At 40.4% G+C, this 23,992-nt stretch overlaps 1 protein-coding gene across 1 annotated transcript in view; it reads right to left on the bottom strand.

Annotated features, from left to right (window-relative positions):
* LAMA5 (laminin subunit alpha 5) overlaps positions 1-23,992 on the bottom strand; it is a 1,615,491-nt gene that overhangs the window by 102,710 nt on the left and 1,488,789 nt on the right. Inside the window, exons 77-78 of the mRNA XM_044090412.1 lie at positions 16,499-16,629; positions 6,116-6,209 (exon numbers count right to left, since the gene is read on the bottom strand). Coding sequence (XP_043946347.1) covers positions 6,116-6,209; positions 16,499-16,629 — 225 coding nt within the window. The remainder of the gene's footprint in view (positions 1-6,115; positions 6,210-16,498; positions 16,630-23,992) is intronic.

Raw genomic sequence — 23,992 nt, 5'->3', positions numbered from 1 at the left:
TCATGGGTTAATTGTTAGCTTAACAATTAGGAACTGATTTTATTATGTAATGAATTGTTAATTGATATGGCAGCTGTATAAAAGGACTGTGTGAGTGAGCTTCACTTTTTTACTCTGTAAAGGCTTGCAGCCGAGGCGCTAGGAGAGGAGAGACAACTAAAAGGTTTTTATTAAATTCTTATTTTGGAAAGTAGAGCTGTTTTCACTGGTCTTTTGTGTGGTTTCAGAACAAACAAATAATACATTTAAATACTTTTCTCTACTTTTTCCTCACAGCAGCTTGCCTTTTCTCAAAATCATAATTTGGGGGGGGGGGGGGCTGAATGGCTAACTGAAAGCAGCTAAATTTCAGAGCTCCATAAAACCATTAAAATATACAGGACAATTTTTTTTTTTTTCGAACAAAAATACCAAAAATATATAGATAAAAGTCTAAACTATACAAGTAGTAATTTTGGTGGATTTATACAAACATTTTCCTGTCAGAAAAACTTGGGAGATTTTATCAGCCTCTGGAAATGAGTTAACTCAAGGAATTCTCACCCCAACTCAGCTTTAAAGAAAGAACTACAACTGATGTCTACTACATTACAAGAACTGTCTTTGAAGATGGATGATTTCACAGAAAACTTGGAAAATCTTAAAATTAATTGTCAGAAGCAAACTGATGTTTTTAAGGACCTACTAAAGCAACAACAGACAAAAATAACAAATATAGAAACTTCTTTAAATGACATTGAAGGAAGGCTTAAAGAAGAAACCCAAAAATAATTCCTTCTCATACTAAATACCTGGTTCCTTAATAAGGTGGATGATTTAGAAAATAGAGAAAGAATGACCAGCATTAGAATCTTCGGGCAACCTGAGAATGCTGAGGGTGAGGACATGATTTCATTTTTAACATCTTGGATCTCTGAATTCTTAGACATAAAAGAAGGTTTCTCTTATGGTATTGAAAGGACGCATAGAGCTCTAGGGAAACCTGCCTCAACCTCAGCTAATATACCTCCTAGATCAATAGTAATAACATTTCTGTCATATCTGGACAAGGAACTAGTTTTAAAAACAGCCTGGAGAAAATCACCTTTAAAATGCAATCAGAATCTAATTTTATTTGACCATGATTATTCCACCAGAGTGTTAGAACAAAGAAAAAAAGGTTGGCCAATAATAAAGCTGCTTAAAGAAAACAACATTAAGGCACAGCTAGCTTTTCCTGTCAGAATCAAAATCTTTTATTTAAATGAAATGAGAACCTTTAATGACTTAGAAAACGCTTCTTCATTCATTAGAAACAACAATGTGGTCTCTATCCCTGAGGATATGGACTGGATATCTCATTCTCTGAAGAGAACAAAAGAAACTAATTCTTGGACTGATATTAAAAGGCAAAAGACTGATTCCAAAAAACCTGTTCCTGCTAAATCTCTCAAAGCTTCTACTAAAATATGACTTGATACTGGTAAATGTTTGAAATGGAAATATACCTTCTTTATGTGATTTTTTCAAACTAAAACGTTATAATTTATTAGGAACATATATTATCTGGGTTTTGACAGACCGAAGGATCAACTGATTATTCTACACTAATGCAGGTAATTAATTACCTTGTTAAGAGTTTTGAGTTTTTTTTATTAAATTAAAAATAAAACTGCAAGATTACTAATATACCGTAGTAAACAACATTGAGGTGATGTACTTATTTCTGGTGACATGTTTGTGACCTTGCGTCGTACAACAGAATGCATATTCAGTGGTAAAGTAAGAAATGCCTGCTTTGGTTGTGCCTGCTTGGTAAGTTACTAAATGTTTTGCAGTTGGAATAGATGGCATTGAATTTGTTGAGTTTACCACTCTTATTTTTTGATTGTTTCTTTGTTTTTTAATTGATTTATCTGGTCGCTTGTTGAGTTGTCTCTTTATTTTTTAATTAATTTATCTGGCTACTTATTGAGTTATTTGATGTCATTCCTTGTTACTTGTCTGCTCGTTGTTAATAACTTGCTCATTGAGTTATTTGATATTTATTAAATTTCTTTTCTTAAATATTATTTAAATTCGTTCATAACCAGCATTCTCTGGTGGTCAATACTCCACGGTTATTTTATTTACTGGGCTTGCCCTGGTCAAAACCACACCAAACGGCGGAGGTCCAGAAGACCCGTGGGTACCCGCGGGTTATTGCTATATCATTCCTTTGTTACTGGTCTGCTCATTGTTAATAGCCTGCTTGTTGAATTAATAGGCAAGATTCACGATGCTTATCTGTGTTGTTTAGTGGTGCTAACGTTTTTTTTTTCTCCTCTTCTTTTTCTGCCTACTTTACTGGGGAAAAAAACGAGGGAATGACAGGCATTAACAGATGTGCAATGTAAAGTTTTCTGCACTTGGAATGCCTCACTAACACATTATGCTGTTTTATATTGTGTGCTTCATGAGCAGGACTTGAATAACGCTCGGGTTGCTATGACAACAGAAAATAGTGACGTTAGGCTTCACGACTTATGAAACTTCCTCGAGTGTAACTAAGCTATTTATCTGACTAAAAAAAACTGGCTTATATCTGCTTGTATAACTGGATCATTGCATTCTGCACACTTGAAACACTTCTTCATTGTTCATTCTGCTTTCGGATTATTTATACATGCAGTGTTCAATTGCGATTTGTAACAGGTGAGAGAATCGATAAGGAATGAAAGACTTCTCAGTAGGATTACCACGTTATTAGGTTGTTTAACGTTATATAGACACCAGGGGATGCTGGTGTTGGGACCAAATGTTTTTTAGATACCACTGTAGCTTTTGCATATATAATCTGGCAAGTGGCAGTATAGGGATCGTTGCTGCCATAAGACCCAGGGTCATTAGAAATTGCCTTGCAGTGATTACATGGGGCTTTGAAATGACAGGTCAGAGAGCTGATTTTGTCTTGAGGTAGAAAAGCCTTCATTAGGTCTGTCCTGATTCTGCAACCCAAAAATATCTTGTCTTGCTCTGGGGTTAGGGATGACTTTGGGAGATTGATGGTAAACCCCAGATTTTGTAGAAGGGACATGGTGAACAGCAGATGGGCAGAAAGGGTTTCTTTGCAGTTTTCCAGGATCAGGATGTCATCTAGGTAGGGATAAAACTGAATTCCCTGTGTTCTGCAATGGGCAATGGCAGGTGCCAGGCATTTTGTGAATACTCTGGGGCAGTGGGCAGACCAAATGGCAAGGCAGTAAATTGGAAATGAGAGGAGAGTCCAGAGAAACGTAAATATTTTCTGTTGGAGGATAGTATGGGAATGTGCAAGTAAGCTTCTTTTAGATCCAATGTGACCATGAAAGCCTTTGTAGGTACGAGAGGAAGGAGGCTTGGGAGCAACAGCATTCTGAAGATGGGTACCTGTAAGAAAAGATTTAGGAAGGAAAGGTCTAGAATTGGTTTCCATGGTCTGTCTTTTTTGGGAACCAGGAACAGTCGAGAGTAGAAGCTTTTTCTTTCCTGTCCTGAGGGGACAGGTTCTATGGTACCCAAGTTCAGAGGGTCTGTCAGGACTTGTGGCAAAAGAGGCCTTTGATTTCTGGGCGGAAAGGGATTACTTCTTAGGGGTGGCCTTTCATTCCAGGAAAGGAAGTATCCTTTTTGGATGACAGACAAGACCCATCAGTCTGTGGTGATGGTCTTCCAAAAGGGCAGGCAGTGAGACAGATGGGCAGAGAGGGGTAGGGGGGCAAGACAGTCATGCATTGTTGGGGCCTCCTCTGTCTTGAAAGGACTGCCTAGGGGGAGGCTGAGGGGTAGTCATCCTGGAAAGGGTAGGCCTTCTGGAACCTCTTCTGGGCCTGGAAGAGGCAGATCCAGCATGGGCTGGGTTACGCCTGACAAACGTGGCCTTGGTCGGGTAGTTCCTATACTATTTGGGGATGGGAGACACCAGTAAATGTTTAATGTCTTGTAATTCCTTAACTCTTTTCTTGCAGGTTCTTGAACAGATCTGCAGATTGTTTTCCAAAGAGGAAATTAGGGTCCAGGGGGGCATCCAAGATCTTAGACTTAAAAGTCCTCTGGTAGGTGCTGAAGTCTAAATCAGGAATATCTCCTGAGAACAGAGGCAGATGCTGCAGAGTGGGCAGAAGCCTCTGCAGCATCATAGCTGCATCTGATAGAGTGTCTGGCTGCTTGGGCAGCCAGAGAAAGATTTGAAGAAATGTCAGCCTTAGTGTGGCAGTCAGGCGTACTGGCTAGTAAGGTGGCAGCTTGAGAGACCAGGTCCAAAGCAAATTTGGTCATATGAGTTTGATAATTGATGGCTCTAAAAGCCAAAGTGGAAGAGGTGTAATCCTTCTTACCAATCCTATGCATAGATTTGTTTTCTTTGTCAGTGGGTAAGAGTGAAGCAGACGGAATGAGTCTGGATTGTTTGTCTGCCAGGGGGGCTTGATTAGACATTTCTGATCCTCAGGCTCCTTGTAAAAGCAGTCTGGGCATTTAGGGGTAGGTGGCTGAGAGTCTGGTGTCTTAGATGCGGAGGAGAAAGCATCCAAGTATGCAAGGATGACTGGTGGGATAGCAGAAGGTGAGGAGGATTCTACCTGTAACAATTCAAAGTACCTTTTCTGGGTTTCAGACATTTGAGAGGTGTTCCATTTTATAGTTTTACCTAATGTAATATCCTCTGGAGGAGAGTCTCCCTCAATACATTTTTCATCTGGGGAGTAGTACTCTGGGGGTAAGCAGTTTGTGTTGTGTAAGAGATGGATTCCTCAGAAGAGGAGTAATCAGTGTCTTGCTCTTCTTCCCTATCCTGAGAGATTGGGCGGGGGGTGGGGGGGGGGAAGAAGCAGGCCTAGGGCTTAGCAGTGGTAGAGTGGAGGTAGATGAGGCTGAAGGCCTCAGGGCCATGAAGGCCTGCATCAAGGAGGAAGTGAAGGACTGCCAGTCAGGTAGGCCTTCCTTAGACATGGTCAAATGTTTGGCCTTTTGCTTTCTTTTGGATGGAGTGGACTTAGATGTAGGCCTGGAGTTGGATGCCAATATAAGAGTAGTAGCTTCCAGAGGAGGGATCCCGGTTGGAGGCTCTGCTAAGTCTGGTTCCCCCTTGACCACGATGGTAGTCAGAGTCTGCGTTGGCTCCGGGGATGTGCCAGTCATCGGCTGCAAAACAGCTTCCACAACGGTCACCGCTGAAGTCGACGGTTCTTCCGAGTGCCCCTTAACTCCTGAATCGGAAGATGGTGGGGCGTCCGGTAGCATAGCGGCAGAGGAAGAGGGCCTAGGAAACTTGGCCTTCTTACGCAGAGGTTCTGTCGATGCCTCTGAATTGGGATTCATCCTAAGGGCTAAACGCTTAAGCCGTTGGTTCTCCAAATAAAGATTAAGGGCGGCCAGATGGCTGCCCAGGGTCTTAGTTACAAAAGATTGGCAAATGGAGCAGGCATTGTGGTTGTGCTCCTGGCCTAAACAAAAAAATGCAATGGTCATGCAAATCGGGAATCCGGCGCCCGCATTGGTATTTAGCCTTTTTTGCTGACATCGGCTATTGCTAGCTACAACAAACCAAGCTTAGCAATATAATAGAAGAAAAAAACCCAAACGGGGTACTTAGCTTTTTAGACGTTTGCATTGAAGGAGCGAAGCACACGATGCGTCAGTCATCTGCGGCTGAAAAGTTCTGAGGTCTTTGCGTGCAGACATCACATTTAAGGAACCTGGTTTATGGCCCTACTTGTGACATCCCATGCAGCTGCAACAGTCAAGCTGAAGCTTTTGTATAGGAGCCGATGTACGGGTTGACTGAGGTGGAAAATTCCACAAGAATACTGCAAATTAGGAATAGAAGGACATCTAATGATTTATCCTAGGCCATTGGCAAGCAACCCTTGGAAAAAGTATTATCATTGATTGATACTTTGCAACTAACACCACATACACTCTGATAACTGTATATTGGTTTTATCTGTTTAGTATTTATGAACCATTTGATATTATTACTGATGTCAGGCTGTTATTGTTGTAAATATTGCACATAGTTTTTTGAAATGCTATAATATATCATGAATGTTTTCATAATATTATTTGAAAATAAAAATATAGAGTAAAAAAAAAATTTGCATCATAAAAGACTCCTTACCTGCAATTTTGTGCCACAGTCCATTACACATCGATTCGTTGGGAGTTACTGCCACTGCATATTCACCAGCACCTCGGTTCACCTTAACAATAACCTGAAAAAGAGAAGATATCTTCATAAGGCACTTTATGTCATGCTGATAAAGCTGCAACAAATCAAAAACACATCTTACAAAAGATGTTAAAACATTCTGAACTATCACTTAGCCTCAGATACAGTAAAAATAATTACGGCCTTACATACAGAGTATTAATTCAACATTTTCAGAGGAAATGGGCGGCACAGTGGTGCAGCGGTTAACGTTGTCGCCTCACAGCAAGAGGTTCTCCGGTTCGATTCTCGGCTGGGGTGCCTTCTGTGTGGAGTTTGCATGTTCTCCCTGTGTTCGTGTGGGTTTCCTCCGGGTACTCCAGTTTCCTCCCACATTCCAAAGACATGCATCTGGAGCATTTCTTCCCGGGCCTCCGTTGAAAACAGGCTCTGTGGAACCTAGTCGGACTTTCCCGGTCAACAAATGATAAATAAATAAAAAAAAAATAAAATAAACTTGTTTAAGAAGAATCACCATAAAGTAGAATTATATATCATCTTATAGCCCAGCATATTCAAATACTGGGATAGGAATTCATCATAGGTGAATACAATCAAATTTGTTCCAGCTTACAAAACTTTGTATGTATGTATGGACAACATTAGTGACCGTTCTCTTACTTACATCGCTAGGCAAAAGACCAACTTTCATAATCCAATAGCTTTTAGAACGACCAGAAACAAAAAAAAATTCAACCCAAGTAATTTTCAAGCTGAGCTTAAAGCTTGCAACTGGTCACCCCTAAAATACCTACCTCTTGACAAAGCCATTTCACACTTTAACAAAACATTCTTGCAGATCCTTGAGCAACATGCTCCCACCTGTACTGTCAGAACAAAAAATAAACCAGCCCCCTGGCTATCTAAGGACACAAGGCTAAACATACAACTAAGGAACAAATTCTGGTCGAAATGGAGAAAAACTAGAAACCCAATAGATCACCTAAACTTTAGACAAATTCGTAATTCCACAAAAAAAATCCATAATCCTTGACAAAAAAAACTTCTACCTCAAATTCCAACAAAACCAACAAAATAATCCGCAAAAGTTTTGGTCAGGTATCAACAAACTACTCCACCCAGGACAGTCCAAAACACCCACCCCTCAAACCTAACCCAAACCTCCCCAGCCACATAGCCAACACCTTTAATAATTATTTCTCTGAAACAGTCCAAGCACTAGCAACCACCTTACCACCTTCCTCCACCACTACATTTCCCTCACCAACCAAATTACCCCAGCCTTTTAACCTTCAACCTGTACCAACATCTTTGATACACTCCTTGCTTCTTAAACTAAAACCATGTACACCATCAGCTGACCTGCTACCAGCTGAATTCCTGCAAGTCGCAGCTGGTGCACTTGCCTACCCTATTTCTATCCTAATAAACAGAACCATCTCTGAATCTTATGTCCCATCTATCTGGAAAATCTCCCATATCAACCCTCTGCATAAGGGAGGTACCTCAAATGAATTATCTAACTTTCGCCCAATAGCCCTTCTCTCCCCCATTGCAAAGATTATGGAGCAATGCATCCATCGGCAATTACTTCAGTATCTCCTACAAAACAACCTTCTAGTTGACTGCCAACATGGTTTCAGGCCTCACCACAGTACCACAACAGCTTTTCTATCCTTTACAGATAGCATTAATAAAAACAAGAATACTAACCTACTATCTTCTGCTCTTTTTATAGATCTCTCAAAGGCCTTTGATATGGTTAACCACCAAATACTATTAAATATACTTGAATCACTTCCCTTGATCATCAACTAGTAAAATGGTTCCAATCCTACCTTGAAAACAGGAAACAAGCAGTCCTCTGGGAAAACAATCTATCTTCTCAGCTCCTTATCACCCTTGGAGTCCCTCAAGGATCTATTCTTGGACCTCTCCTTTTCACAATTTTCATTAATGATCTAAAAACTTCCCTTCCACAAACTACATGCATACAATATGCTGCCGATTCAACTCTGGTATGTGCCGCATCATCCCCTGCTGAATTACAGGCTAACACACAAACTGTCTTTACTTTAGTGGAAAACTGGTTCCATCAACGTTGTCTCCTCCTGAACCCTAAAAAAACTAAATTACTTCTATTTACTCCCACACAGAAATCCCCCTCTATCAATCTCACAGTAAAATCAAACAATGGCACAGAAATAGCCCCTGAAACCACCACCAAACTCCTCGGTGTATTAATAGATAACCATCTTACCTTTGACTCACATATTAACGCTACTATTAAATCAGTAAATAGAAAACTTGGATTCCTCTACAGAATCAGACCATTTCTTACAGAGTCAGCAAAGATCTCTATTTCCCAAACCCACCTTATTTCCACCCTACTCTATGCCTCACCTATATATACCAACCTATCCAGAACTAATCTAAATAAACTAGCAACCACCTACAACAACATAGCTAAATTTGCCACTGGTGCCCCCTTCCGTACTCACCACTGCCTTAACCTTAGACATCTCGGATGGCTGGACGTACAAAACCAACTAGTTTACCAGCAACTCATTTTTATTCACAAGATTTTACATCATCCTTCAAACACTCCCATACTATGTAACCTAGTAAATTCTTATAAAAACCTTCCTACCCTAAGATCAGCTAAAAAACTACAAGTAGCCACTACCAAATCCTTTAACAAAGCTGGAGACTGCCTATTCTCAAATGCAGTTGGCAGTTCCTGGAACAAACTTCCAACTGAGATCACATCCCTTACTTCCACCAACCTTTTCAAGAATCAGCTGAAAAACTTCATGAAAACCAAATGGCTTTGCCCCTGCTCTCAGCCTGACTGATGCTTATTTTATCCTCTTTCTAACTCTAACTCTCAAACTTGATTTCTTTTGCTGAAACTCCTCTACCTTCTTTATATGGCAAGTTTAAATACTTCTTGCTCTCTTTTTTTGTATCTCCCCATTATGACGTTTTGTATTTTTTTGCTTACTGAAACTGAACTAGAACTTTTTCTTTTTTGGCTGTTAAAAAAAACAAAAAAATTATTATTTGTACTATTTGTATAAATGTTTCTTTGTTTCTGTCCTTGTTATTGTCTCGGAGCTTTTCTCCTCGGGCCTCTACTGAAAATGGACATGTATCCAGTTAGACTAGCCCGGTCAACAAATGTAAAATAAAATAAATAAATAAATAAATAAATAAATGTCACCTGTACAGAATGTTCCCCTCCCATGCCAGAAATCAGACTAAAATTAATGAAGAGAAGAAAACAGTCCACACTCTGTTCAGTTGTTTTAGGGAAGAACCATTGTGGGCAGATACCCACAAGTGACAGCACACAGTAACAACTCTGAAAGACACAGAGGAGAGGATCAAACACTGGAAAATGGCACATGCGGTGAAAATAAGTACAGCTATGGGTTTAAGCCCATTTCCTGCCTTCATCATCAGTTTTTTTTCTGGGAAAGGAGAGAGAAAGGCATTTTTATTGCAGCTCTAATCCCACTACTGAAACATCTACTGCTATGAGAAGTTGGTACACAGCTATACTGTTTATTATAGATTACTGCTGCCGAAAAGTGTAATTGTGAAAGAACTTACCATAAGAGTAGATGTTCAAGTGGGTCATTGCTGTAGTAGTACTGTCTAATGAGACTTCTGCCTCGAAAGACCCGATATCTGGCCTAACCCAGATGACTGGATGCCCACCTCTTATGTCAGGATGCTCCCTGGATAATGCCGGCATTCACCTGTGTTACCCATGGTTGTTTCCTGCCCAAGGCATAAGCAAGATGCTTATCCTGCCCCTTTGGGTGACAGATTCCACTGGAAAAAGGACAGGACCCTATCCAACCTGAAACCCCCTAACAAAGGTCTCTGGATCAGAGATTTTGAGAATATAGGTTTCTCAAACCTATCCATACCTGAGCATGCCTGGGATCTTTTAACAGGAGGAGGAAGATGTAGCCAGTGCATGCAAAAAGGTGAACCATCTCTGCTCCAGGATGCCCAAAAAAACAGAAAAAGGAAGAGGGATGGCGGAAGGGAACATAATGCAACTGTGCTCTACTTGAATATGTACTATTACAGTAAGTTCCTATGTACCCGTTGTACGTTCTCCATATGGATCACTGTTGCAGTAGGAGTGACTACTGGGATAATGCCCAACATTTGCAAGGACTAGCAAGTGGCAGGATTAGAAGAGAAGCCTGCAGACTGTCAGTAGTAACCCACCTGGAAGCATTATTTAGCTTCTAGCGTTTAGTAAAGGTAGGGACAGAAGACCAAGTATCTGCCTCCAAAGCGGACTGTATGCACAAACCTTTCCCCCTAAGGAAAGCTATCGTAGCTTATGTCCTTCTGGTGCTGTGGGACCTAATGTACCCTTCAAGCTTTTCTCCATGGTAAAAGTAGCAGGCCAGCCATTTTGAGTCTGTTGAGATACTAATTCTCCTCCTTTCATTGTTGCAAAGGACACAGAAAGGTGATCTGAAGTTCTGATGTCTGTTTTGTCTGAACAGTATCCCAATTGCCTGTGAATATCCAAGGAGTGCAAATTTTCTCATCTTCTCCAGAAGGACAAGTTAAGAAAACAAGCAGCTGTATAGCCTGTCTGAAGGAAAACTCAGTCACCACTTTTGGCATAAAGGAAGGGCTGGTTCTGAAGCTGACCCTGCTGCTGTCAAGCACTAGAGAGGATTCTCTGCACATTACAGCCTGTAGTTCTCACAGCTATGTAGTTGAAGTGATGACAGGCATAAAAGCACTTTTCCCAGAATTTCAGGAGCGCAGAAGCAGCATGTTTGAAAGGAGGCTGTGTAAGCTTTTCCAAGACAAAATTCAGGTCCCATGGCGAAGCATTTTCTAGGTATTATCAAATGTAGGACTCCTTAACTAAATGTTTAAAAGGCTGCCTAGAAAAAAGAAGTTTCCACTGGTATGCAGGCTGAGATGGCTGGAAGGTGTGCCTTCATTGAGGCATAAGCCAAACTTGAAATAACTTATTAACATTTGTAGGCATTCAGTTAATTTAGTCTCATATTCCTGACTGACAGCAGGCTGTATAGAAATTATACTGAAATAAGAATAAAAGGAAAAATAAAATGTCAGAAATTTTTTTCAAATGAACAAGAAAGCAGCACTTTGCATTTCTTGTTCAATTGAAGTAATTTCCTTACATTTAATGTTCTTAATCACAGCGCTGAAGACTTTTGGTTGGCTTGAATTTGAAAAGACAGCCCACACAAATAGCTGGACTAAGAATGTGCAGTCATCTCTGTTGGCATTAAAGACTTAAATAGCTTAGATGGGTATTCCAGAACTGTGGACACTATAGCTGAGGTCGGGGGGGGGGTCTGTATTAATACTCTGTCAGCAGATAAGAACTCTTCCATCTGAGTAGGTAACATTTCCTGCAAGCAAACTCCTTAGCTTCCTTAATCTCAGTCAGTACATCCTCTGTAAACCAGTGTCTAAAGAGCATAAGGTTTAATCATACAAGCTCTGATGTATCATATCCTAACATGGGGGGATGAAAGAGTTGTTTAATAGATCACTCCCCCCTTTCCTCCAACCTTTTCAAAACTTCAGCTGTAGGGGTCCCAAACAAGCAGGTCTTAATTAAAAGGGGCACTGAGAGGTTGCACTTTAACCTCTTTTGGCAGGAACTATAGCTTCAGTCATGCAGGCTGCCTAGTCACAGAACACATAGCTGCTGTCCTGGATGTTGTACCTACAAAGTCAATATGAACATGCTATAGAGTGCTTAGCAATCTGACCAACGGTCTGGGTGAAATCCAGGATTTTTTTGCTTTAAGGTCCTTATCAGACACCTCCTCTATTTTCCCCTTTATCTAGTTATGAACTGAAATCTACATGTGTCAGAAAATTAATGGCTCTGAAGGCCAGAGTGGCAGCTGTGTACACTTCCTTTCTAAAGGTATCAATCATTCTGCTTTCTTATCCATTGGGAAGTTTGTTTTGAGCAGGGACCAAGTTACACATTGTTTCTGACACTACAGACAACACTGCTGAATCATTTAAAGGAATCTTATACAGGAATGTATGGAATTTCTGAGATCTATAAAATGTATCAGGCTTTTTAGAGATGGGGGCATACACTGGTATATGGGAGTCCAATGTCTCCTTTTTCCCATGAGGGACATACTCCTTAGCAGTAGTCACAGGATAAATGAACTCCCTTTCAAATATGACAAAATGGGTGTTGGAAGTGGGCATGTGCAGGGTGTCAGCTGGCCAAATTCTAAGCAGAGCTCTTCAGCTTGGCATGAAATGCCTTCATCCACAGGCATGAAAGTCTCCAAAGGGGCTTTAAGAATTCATATAGAAGTATGTGGTTAGTAACTATGAAACATCCTTAGCAGGATTTGCACCCTAGTGATATACATGGATAGCAAGTGATGTATTTACATCTCCTGTGTCCCTAACTTCCTTCCCCTTTGGCATCTTTTCCTCATATTTCTTCTGCGGAGCATCTAGGGCAAGGGATGACCTATAAAATGCCACAGCAGCAGTATGGGCCAATGCCTTCAGCCTCTTCTTTTCTGGACAGTTTTGAAGTGGAATACTCTCTAATCCTAACCATCTTGGGGGTAAAGCTCTGACAAACACCCATCCCTGCGAGCTGGGAAGCACACACTGCAATGTTTGTTATGATCAACCCAATGTGGGTAAATGCCTCTACACACCTGCACTTCCAGCCACAGTGCTGCACATACCTTGGTGGTCTCACTTCTCTAGAGTTCACAGTGCAGGAGCTGCACTTCCAAGCTTCTCCAGATGGTGTTCATGCAACTGGACTCTTCCACAGGATGCCGGAGTCAGTAGTGACCTCTCATTCCATAGGATAGCTGAGCCAGCAGAGACCTGTCACTTCACAGAATTTCTGAGTCAGCAATGACCTTTGGATTCACAGGATGATTCAGTCACCATCCCACCTGGTTCCTCTCATACCTGATCAGTTAGTTGAACCCAGGTTGTCTAGGGTGGGTCTATATTATAACACTGAAGTCTAACAACTTCGAATGTTACAATATCGAACCCAGTAAAGCGAACGCTGGAAATAGCAAAGCTGCAGAACACCGAATACTTTCCTAGGGAAAGTATTCAGTGGGCCGTTTCTGCAGCTTCGCTATTTCCTCAACTGTGGAGTGAAGGTTACGGACCGGGTTAAGGTAAGTGTGCGAACGAAGGTGAGTGTGTGAATGGGCACAGGTTAGGTGAGTTAGGGTTAGGGCGTGGGTCAGGTAAGTGTGAGATTGTGTGGACATGAGGGTTAGGGTGGGGTAGGTGAGTTAGGGTTAGGAGCGGGTAAGGTGAGTGTGCGATAGTGACAGACCTTAGGGTTAGGGTTGGGTTAAGGTAAGTGGATAGCTAGTGGTGTATGTATGGTTTAGTGTAGGGTTTTGTGAAGTGTGTGTGCATGTGGATTATTTATTTTGGTGTGCTTGTGTTGTGTGTATGTTTGTCGGGACAGCAAATTTTTTCCCAGGGAAAAAAATTCGCTATTCTGACTGTTCGGTATTCTGGTGTTTCACTCTACTGGGGTCGATATTATAACATTCAAAGTTATAAGACTTTCGATGTTATGATACAGACCCACGGGTCTACATTATAACATCGAAGTCTAACAACTTAGAATGTTATAATATCGAACCCAGTAGAGCGAATGCTGGAAATAGCGAAGCTGCAGAACACTGAATACTTTCCTACGGAAAGTATCCAGTGGGCCATTTCTGCAGCTTTGCTATTTCCTCAACTGTGGAGCAAAGGTTACGGACCGGGTTAAGGTAAGTGTGCGAACGAAAGTGATTGTGTGATTGGGCGTGGGTTAGGGCATGGGTCAGGTAAGTGTGCGATTGTGTGGGCATGAGGTTTAGGGTGGGGTAGGTGAGTTAGGGTTAGGGAGCAGGTAAGGTGAGTGTGCGACAGTGACGGACCTTAGGGTTAGGGTTGGGTTAAGGTAAATGGATAGCTAGTGGTATATGTATGGTTTAGTGTAGGGTTTTGTGAAGTGTGTGTGTGTGCATTATTTATTTTGGTGTGCTTGTGTTGTGTGTATGTTTGTCGGGACAGCAAATTTTTTCCCTGAGAAAAAATTTGCTATTCTGACTGTTCGGTATTCTGGTGTTTTGCTCCACTGGGGTCGATATTATAACATTTTAAGTTATAAGACTTCGGTGTTATGATATAGACCTGTCTAGGGTATAGTCAGGGTCGAACCTCTGTTGCATGGTAGTGCTATATCTCTGCAGTATGCTTATAATTCCCTGAACTAGGTTCCTTGGTGAAAAATGGATGGGACTCTGACAGATCTATCCACTCCTTTCATTTGTTAAAATATTCATACTGGGTTTCTGTCAAGAGAAGCTATCAGTAGAAAGCTTCTCTGGTTGAAAATGAATTCATTTAATTTTTCAGGTCTATAAAATATTTATTTTGCTAAAAATGAAGAAGAGTTGAAGCATATGTTAATGAAGATGAAAGAAGAAAGTGCAAATGTTGGTTTATCGATGTCAAAAAAATAAATAAATCTGTGTCATCTAGCCCTACCAAGTATTTATAAATACAGGGGGGGGGGGGTGGAAGCAGTGACAAATTTTATTTTTCTGTGGTCAAAGGGTCTGTGCAGATGGTAACTGCAATCAAAACACTTACTTTTTGGAAGGAAAGCTAAGTAAAATGTAAAATTTTAAACAGCAAAGACACTATCAACAAAGCTCCACATAAACAAAGCTCTGATTTTCCCAGTAATAACATTTCTCCATGAGAGTTAGAATACAAGTAAGGCTACACATCAGAAAATCAAAAATTTTGAACTGTGGTGTTGGAGAATATTCTGAGTGATCCATGGACCACAAGAGGATCAAGTCAGTCAACACTTGAAAGAAATAAGTCCAGAGTGGTCACTATTAATAAAACTAAAACTTAAAATGCTTTGGCCACAGAATGTGAAGACAGGGGTTGCTACAGAAGACAATGATGTTAGGAAAGACTGAAGACAAAAAGGAAGGGGGTGGCAGAGGCTGAAGTAGATATGAGTATGAATTTGCATTGACATGCCTGATGGACTAAAGTCCTTGAGGACACAAGAACTCAGGTGTGACTAAATGGCTACATACACTTGTATACAGTAATAAAAACTAGGATACTCTGAAATGTATTTATTTTACATTTGTTGACTGGGAAAGTCCGACTGGATGCATGTCCATTTTCAGCAGCGGCCCGGGGAGAAAAGCTCCACAGTTAAATTTTAAGGAAAACATAAGGTGTATACAGAAACATTCAAATTTACACAGTATCAAACTTAACACTGGCTAGTAACATTGCACTGAAGTTTAAGATTTAACATATTTACATAGACTGAACACATCTTTTACAGTTTTAGGTTGAGGCATTACATAATGGTGAACATTGTTAGTTGGGGTTGCATTTGTTGCTTTATTACAGTTGACTTGTGAGCAAGTTAGCCACAGTAGGGAGTATAGTAGCAGGAGAAGAGACAGAGATGGGAAATTGGATAACAGGTTAAGTAAGAAATGCAGGAGGAAGTAGCTTAAGTATAGATAAGAGTAGAAGTGTAAAGAGAAAAGTGTAGTGGAGAGATAACACAGTATCCTAGCAGTGACATATGGGTACTGACTAAGGGGTTGGAATTAGAGGTGCAACTGAAAGGAACCTAGAGAAGTGGCATTCTTTTGGTGATGCAGCCGAAGTCAGGGAAACGCAAATGTGTGTCTTATAACAATATAACATACTGTGTTAAAATATTTAACACATATATAAATAGCTTTAATATAGTAATAAATGATTAAACTAATATTAATAAAAAAGTCTTTTATAAAAAAAAATTATTGGCATAGGGGTTCATGTCAAATCAGTGGTCACACTGTGATGAGATGCTGGCAAAAACAAAGAAGTGTTTGTTGTATTTTCTCTGTTTTCCTTTCCCACAAACAAGCAATACTTTTTTGGATGATGTCACTTCCTGTTTCACCTTTTGAAAATGCCCACTGCTTCAAGACCTTCTCAAGCAACCTAATCAGTTTATACCAGTATAAAGTTCTAACCTTTCTTATATTACCTTATACAGTAATGTTGTTACAGCCGATATTCAACTTGCCCTATGACTTAGTAAAAAAGTGTTTATAAAGTAGTAAGACCCTCTTCCAAAAAGAAATTTGACTAGACTGCATAGAAGATAACAAGTGAATAAATTATTTCCTCTGCAAGCAACAGGTAACATATGCACATGCTGGGTCATATATAACTTTTTATTCTGTAGACTGGAGAACTTACCTTTCCATTGTCCATGTATAGTATTAGATATTGCTCTTTTTTGGCTCCGGCATGGAAAAGGATACCTGTCTGACTTCTTGGACGAACTTCAAGTAATAGTTCAAAATCCTGTTCAATTGTGACAGTGTTGTCTGAAAAAAATGTCAGCAACAACTAATCAGACTGTAATCCTAAATAAACCGAGATGAAAACATGTTATATTACTGGCTGTCTCAAATTAGACATGATCATTCACTTATGGAAAAAAAAACACTGAGTATTGCATTATTTTCAGGGTAAGACACTGATCCAGCAGACCATTTTTAGGTTCACAAAAAAAAAGGCTGTTCCGTAATGAACAGAAGAGGCTCTGCTGAGTAAATTATGATTGGCTCATATACCTGCACACGGACCAATCATAAATCACAAAGTGGAGGCTGATTTTAAACAGCATTGTGGGACTTGGGATTGGGCTGCTGATCCTGGGACAGTCCCGCTCAAATAGGGACGTCTGCCAACCCCGCCTGGATTAGAAAGAACAGAAGTAACAAGGAGATTGAAGCCGATTTACTGTACACATAATACATTGAATAACAAAAACACTTTATAAACAGCAGGCAAACATGGAGTACAAATTATAAATGGGCATTAAGACAAAAATTAAATACAATATGTACAATACTTACACCACATGCAGAATACTTGTGGTATGGAGGTTTGGGGAGTTGAAGGAAAATAAGGAGTTTAAAAGCTGTTTAAGCTAGAAGTAAAAAAGAAGACAGAGAAAAGAGAGACGAACAAAGGAGACAGAGTAAATATTTATTAATTTACTTATGTGTCTGTGTTTGCCAGGAAGTCCGATTGGGTAATACCCATTTTTAGTAGAGGTCCGGGAGAAAAATTCCATTTGCTTACATTGCATTATGCTAAGTCCCAGTCAAACATAGAGTAATTACATTTCTGTTTACATTCATACAGTCTTAATATTTTATAGAGGAGGAAGTTACTAAAGAGAAAGCCCACGTGCAACATAGTGGATTGTACAAGCAGCAGTTATGTAAAAAAATTATTTTATCATTTCAGTGAGAGGTTGAGAGTACTCTGCTTAAGGATAGTATTTGGAAAGAATGAATATGATGAACACAAAGCTTTTTTTTTAAAACAAGAAACATCCTTATTAAATTATCACGTATGACATGGCAAATCATACATTTATGTAAATGAAAAAGTAAAGTTGTGTAAAATCTTCCCATAATGGTATATGTCCTTGCCTTCACTGCTGCAGTTTTGTTAACATATGGGATTCCCTGCCATGGAAACCCAACATCCGGCCAGTCTACCGATGACTCCTTTTGTTTTAAAGCTATGTCGAACATCACCCAAATGCTTCTTGCGTAGCATAGGAAATAAAAGTGATATTCAGGCCTACTATAGTCAGAACTGATTACCCCAGTAGGAACATCAGTCCAAGAAGTACTTTGTACATCAAGGAAGGCAAAGGATTAGGGGGGAGGAGGGAGGAAGTGAATACTGCAGCAGTGAAAGCAGGGACATCTACCATTATGGTAAGATTTTGCAAAACTTTACTATGTCCTTACATTCACTGCTGCAGTATTCTTAACATATGGGAGAATGCCAAAGCTCAAGAGGAAACTCTGGAGGGGAAGGAGCAGAAGAGTCGCCTAAAAAGTCATGAGGAATAGCACTAGCAAAACCAGCCCTAGCTCTAGAGATACCATACAACTTGTGCTTGGTAAAGGTATGCACAGAAGTACAGGTAGCTGCTTCAAGAATAGAATTAGTACCTAATCCCTTGGAAGAAAACACCCAAAGAAGCCACAGCTCTAGTAGAATGAGCCTTGACTGAACAGGAAAGGCTGTTGCCATGAAAAGTGTAACAAAAAGAAATAGCCTTAGAAATCCAAGAATAAATAGTTTGCTTGGATACATCAAGTCTGAAAGATCTAGGATGAAAGGAAACAAATAACTGATCAGATTTTCTAACAGCCCCAGTCTTATCCAAATAAACCTTGAGTTGCCTATGCACGTCCAAAGTATGCAGTGCCCTCTCACTGTCCGATTGCGGAGAGGGGAAAAAAGTAGGCAGATTAATAGACTGACTAAATGATAGCTCACTAACCACCTTAGGCATAAAAGGGGGGCTTAGTGAGCAAGGACACTTTCTCATCAAACTAGTAAAACAACGACAAACTTTTATTTTATTTATTTTATTTATTTATTTTACATTTGTTAACCGGGATAGTCCGACTGGATACATGTCCATTTACAGCGGAGGCCCGGGGAGAAAAGCTCCAAGCAAGACAATATGAGACATTTACAGAAGTAACAAAAAACATAAACATTTAAAGCAAGGTGAGGTTAGTCATTACATGATATGTAAATTAATAGCTTAAATTTAGTTAGTTTACTTAATAATTATACATGATGACAGCAAATTATTATAAGGATTACTCAGATAACCAGGATCTAGGAGTAGTATATTCAGAGAGATAGCTAGCCAGGGTTAAAGCAATGGCAGGTAATATCAGACCCCAGGTAGCCTTTTAGTTTAGTTTTAAATTGGTTTAAAGAGGGGAGTGATGTAATATCAGGAGGGAGTTTGTTCCAAGTTTTCCCTGCGGAGTTGGTAAGGAGAGAGTCACCAGCTGCGTTATTAGTTTTACTTGTTTGTATAAGGAGACGACTGGATGACCTCAGTGGTCGAGGGTTATTGCAAGGGGAGATCAATTTTTTGAGTGAGGGAGGGTATTCAGGGTTATATAAAATTTTGTGGGTCAGTACTAGTAGGTTATAAGAAATTAGTTTCGGTAGCTCAAGCCAGTTAAGCTGGGTTAAGTTGGTACAGTGGTGGGTTCTATATGGTAACCCAGTAACAAACCTAGCGATGTGATTATAACAGATAGTGAGCTTGTTCATGATCGTTTTATTAATATTATGTAGTAAGGGGGATGAGTACAGTAGGGTAGAGAGGAGATGGGTTTGGGCAATGGCAGATTTAGCTTGGGGGGTCAAGAAGCTTTTTATTCTATATAGCGAACCTAGTTTCTTATTGATTGATTTAATCATTAGGTTTACATGAGTATCAAATTTTAGGTTATCTATAGTTACCCCTAATAATTTTGTCGAGGGATCCGGAGAGATTATTGTCCCGTCCTTTGCTTGGATTGTAAAGTTGAGGGGGCTTGACCTTTGTGTCGGTGAAAACAGTAACATTTTTGTTTTTTTTGGATTAAGTATCAGACGACGACTAGAGAGCCAGTTTTCTACTTTGCTGAAAGTAGTTTGGGTCAAAGATTGTAACTCTATAGGGGATGTTCCAGAGCAAATCAGCGTGGAATCATCTGCATATTGAATGCAACTAGCATTTGATACAACAAACTTAAACAACAGGAAGGCCACTAATGAAAATAAACCACATCCTTAAATTGGTTGTAAAGGTTTAATAATGTAAACCTTTACAACCAATTTAAAGAAATGGTTTATCTTCGTTAGTGGCCTTCCTGTTGTTTAAGAAGGATACTTTCTCCTCATAAAAGATTAATAAAGGAGGATGAGCCATAAAGGCCTGAAACTCAGACACCAGTCTGGCAGACGTAAGAGCTAACAAAAGAACAGTCTTCCAGGAACAATGTTGCAAGGAAGCTGATGCAGAAGGTTCAAAAGAAGCTTGCGTCAACTTCTACTAAACTAAACTAAGATCCCAGGGAAGAGGAACAGATTTCCTGGGAGGTCTAATATTAAGGATGCCTTTAAGAAATTGTTTCATCGTAAATCTAAAAGCTAAAGGAGGAGAAAAAGGCAGACAAGCAGAGAGAGCTGCTAAGTGCACCTTAACAGAAGAATAGGCCAAACCAGCATTGAGCAACTCATGCAAATAAGAGAGAACCAAAGGAACATCCACACCAGAGAACCTAGGACTCTGCACAAAACATAGAAAGTTGTCTGTTCAGAGGGGAGGCAAAAAGATCCACTTGAAGATACCCCACTGGTGGATAATGTCTAGCAACACATCCCTGTCAAGCATCTATTTAGGGGACTGAGTTAAGGACCTGCTCAAAGTGTCTGGCTCAATGTTCTGACTGGAAGAGATATAAACCGCCTGAAGAGTCACTTGATAGTTGACAGCAGGCTCCCATATCAGAGGTGCCAACTGGAAAACAAGATAAAATCTCCTTGTTTGTTGATATACCACATCAATGAAAGGCCCTAGACAAAAAAAGAGGATGAAAGACCTGAAGAGCCAGCAGAAGAGCCTTATCTATTTGACATTGATGTGCTCCTTCTGCTGATGAGGCGACCACACACCCTGAACTTTTAGGGAGCCAAAAGTCACCCCTTCCCATGTCTGAAGCATCTGTGAACTGTTTGTAGTGGTTTGTTTGTTCTGAGCATATTGTACAGGCCATCTTGGATTGTAAGGGGCTTATCTGCACTTTTGTGCTGATTGGGACCTGACTAGTAAAGGGAGGCCAGTCTAGGGCTTGGAATAAGCATCTTCATCGGTCCTTTTGAATTTTGTTAAGAGTTTTTTTTCAAGTTTTAGCTTCTGGTATTTAGGCCTTGTATCTGAGCAGGTTTCTGCTTGTTTGCATGTCATGCAGCACTGCATACTGATGCGCCATTGTGCGCCAAAGCCAGACAGTTACCTTTAACACATTTTCCCTTAAATCCCAGGCAGAAATATCCATTTGCTGAGCTCCTCCATAATTGTTTATGAAAAAGCCACCCCTAGTGACAACGGTCTTCAACCTAGTATTACTGACAGTTGGACTACTACCCTTGTTTCTCCTGCCAGCCTTGTTGACTTGGGTCTCTTGAGGCAGTGTAGCAATTGCATCATGTACACCAACAACCCTCTACTAATAACTCACTCTAGTACAGAGTGCAAAAGATGTATCTACACCAAGAATCTGGAATCCATGATCTCTTGCACTCAAAACAGTAACACTGAAGAAGTTGTCAACCCACCCACCATTACATATTCACATAGTACCACTACTCATATACATACCACTACTCATACAAATAGTATACATCAAACACATAAATCCACATATGCAGAGGTTCTCTCAAAAAAACTTACAGAAACACCAGAGACCTCCAAAACACAAGTCTGCTACAGCTAACAGTCTCCACAGCACCCATGACACACAGTAACACCAAAGTCACACCCACCAAGCCTGTAAGGTATAACACTCAAAAAATATTTTTGTCATTGGAGACTCCGTAGTGAGATACACAGATGTCCCACTCACCAGGATGGCCAAGGAGAAAGTCACAGTCAGCTGCCTGTCCGGTGCCAGTGTTTGTCAGATCACGCATGTACTCAGGTCTCTCAGCAACAAGTAGCGTTTTGACTCTGTCATAGTTCAAGCTGGAGTGAACGACCTGAAATGTACCTCTCTGGACTATATGAAGAGAGACATGATTGAGCTCTCTGAGTACATGTCCCAGGGAGGTATGTCCCTAGCCTTGAGCAGCATACTACTCTCACCTAGAATAATACCACAGTATAAACAAAAAATGATTGATTTCAATAACTGGCTTAGTTTTTGGTATAATTGAAAAGGGATCCAGTTCCTGTCAGCCTAGGAAGCCATGGTCAGCGAACTTTGCTGCTTTGTCAGAGGCGGTTTGCACCTGGCACCTCTAGGCTTTCGGCTGCTGGCAAAGGTTCTTGCATCCCCCATAGTGCCTTTTTTAGGCAAGGCATCAAAAACAAACTACCAACATGAAATTTCTGCATGAAATCTCAAACTGAATGCAAAGGAATGCAGCATCATTCCCTTCATCCCAATGTCCCTTCACACTACCAAATTAACAACAGCACCCTAAGTACCCACAAAGTGCTAAGGGATCTGGGTTCAAAAGTTGAATGCGACCTTAACTTCAACCTCCATGTGGTCTACTGTAGTAAGGAAGGCTTTCTACATAGCACACTTGATTAGTAAAGGCATCACTTCAAGAGCAAGAGAGGTTATAACCCCTCTATACTCGGCACTAATCTGGCCCATATTTAAGTAGAACACCTCGTTCGGCATGCACCGTTCATAGCACCTGCAGCAACTGGAGAGACCTCAGAGGTTTCTAACAAAGAAGATCAAGGGACTCCAGCACATGCCTTACACTGACTAAAATCACTGTCACTATACTCTGTATCATATAGACTTCTTAGGAGGAGACTTAGGTTTGGCTTACAGAGCAATCTCAGACTCAAATCTAATGAACTTGCTGCATATCTGTAAATCAAACAGGACTAGAGCTACCCACTCCAGGAAACTAAACATGGCCTGTGACTTAAATAGGACATACTGGAGGGGCAGATTTGTTTCCCAGTGACTGACGCATCTTTAGAATAGGCTGCCAATTCATGTGAAACAGAGCACCTGTATGACACTGTTCAAGAGGAACCTATACGAGTGGATGGGGCACCGTAAAGTCTTACTGGGGATAGCATCCACAACCTTCCTGGACATGGGCATTACTAAATGCAATCTTGTGTATTGACTATCACTTCTATGGTATTATATTACATTGGGATGAAATGGCTAGGCTTGAAATGACCTCTGGATCGATAGCCTAATAATCTCCTATGATCTTATGATCCATTATAATGTTTATTTCTTCAGTACAACTTAGGCAAATTTTAAGGTTTTATTGGAAGCTGTTGCTCCTAGGCAATTTGCAGATACCCCAAGCTTGCTTAGGTGTTACAGCTCTCTGACAAGTGCAGTAGCAGCCCTTTTTTATCTGTGACTGACAGCCATCAATTTAAAGAGCTGGTAAGGCAGATGCAAAGTTACTTGAAGTACTTAATGCTGTCCTTAATTCTGTACAGGAAAAATGGCTAAAGGCAATACCTCAATGGCAAAAAGAGAGTTGTAAATAGTTTATGTTGAGCTACAGTATAACTTATCTATCTTCATAAAAATGCCAAAAACCAGATCCGTGGAAAAAGTTTCCTTTAGGGTGTTAGGTCTGCAATGTGAGGCTTCACTGACCTCAGCAAAGCGCAGTCTTGGTATGTAAAACTGTAATTAGACACAGGCTGAAACTACAGGCAAGATGTTGTGTCCCCCATGTCATGCAGGATGAAACTGATTTTTTTCTGATGTATCATGATACCTGAACAGGAGATGGTGGGCCCTTCACGAACAGTGGGAGGACAAAATTGAAACGAATAAACTGAAAGTCACTTACAGGTCTTGGTAGCAAAGAATACCAAACTGACGAGATATGTAGAGAAAAACCATTGGAATGAGGATGCTACAATGGAGAAGGATGCTGTTCTTGAAGTCTTTCTAGGTTTTCAGTATGGCAGTGTCCTTAGGCTCGCAGCTGAGACAGTGGCAGTACAGACTGAAGCACATCACTAGGCCCAAACAAATTCTGGTCAATGTGACCGAAAAAAAAATCATTTCATTAGCCAAATTTGGCAAAAGGGTCCACAGATCCATAATTACAGGAAAAATGTTCTACTCAACCATAGTCACA

The sequence above is a fragment of the Protopterus annectens genome, chromosome 12.part0, assembly GCF_019279795.1.
Source record: "Protopterus annectens isolate FY-2018-M chromosome 12.part0, PAN1.0, whole genome shotgun sequence".
In the NCBI taxonomy this organism is placed as follows: Eukaryota; Metazoa; Chordata; order Ceratodontiformes; family Protopteridae; genus Protopterus; species Protopterus annectens.
Note: the sequence above shows the minus strand (reverse complement) of the source record. Positions and strands in the feature narration are given on the sequence as shown.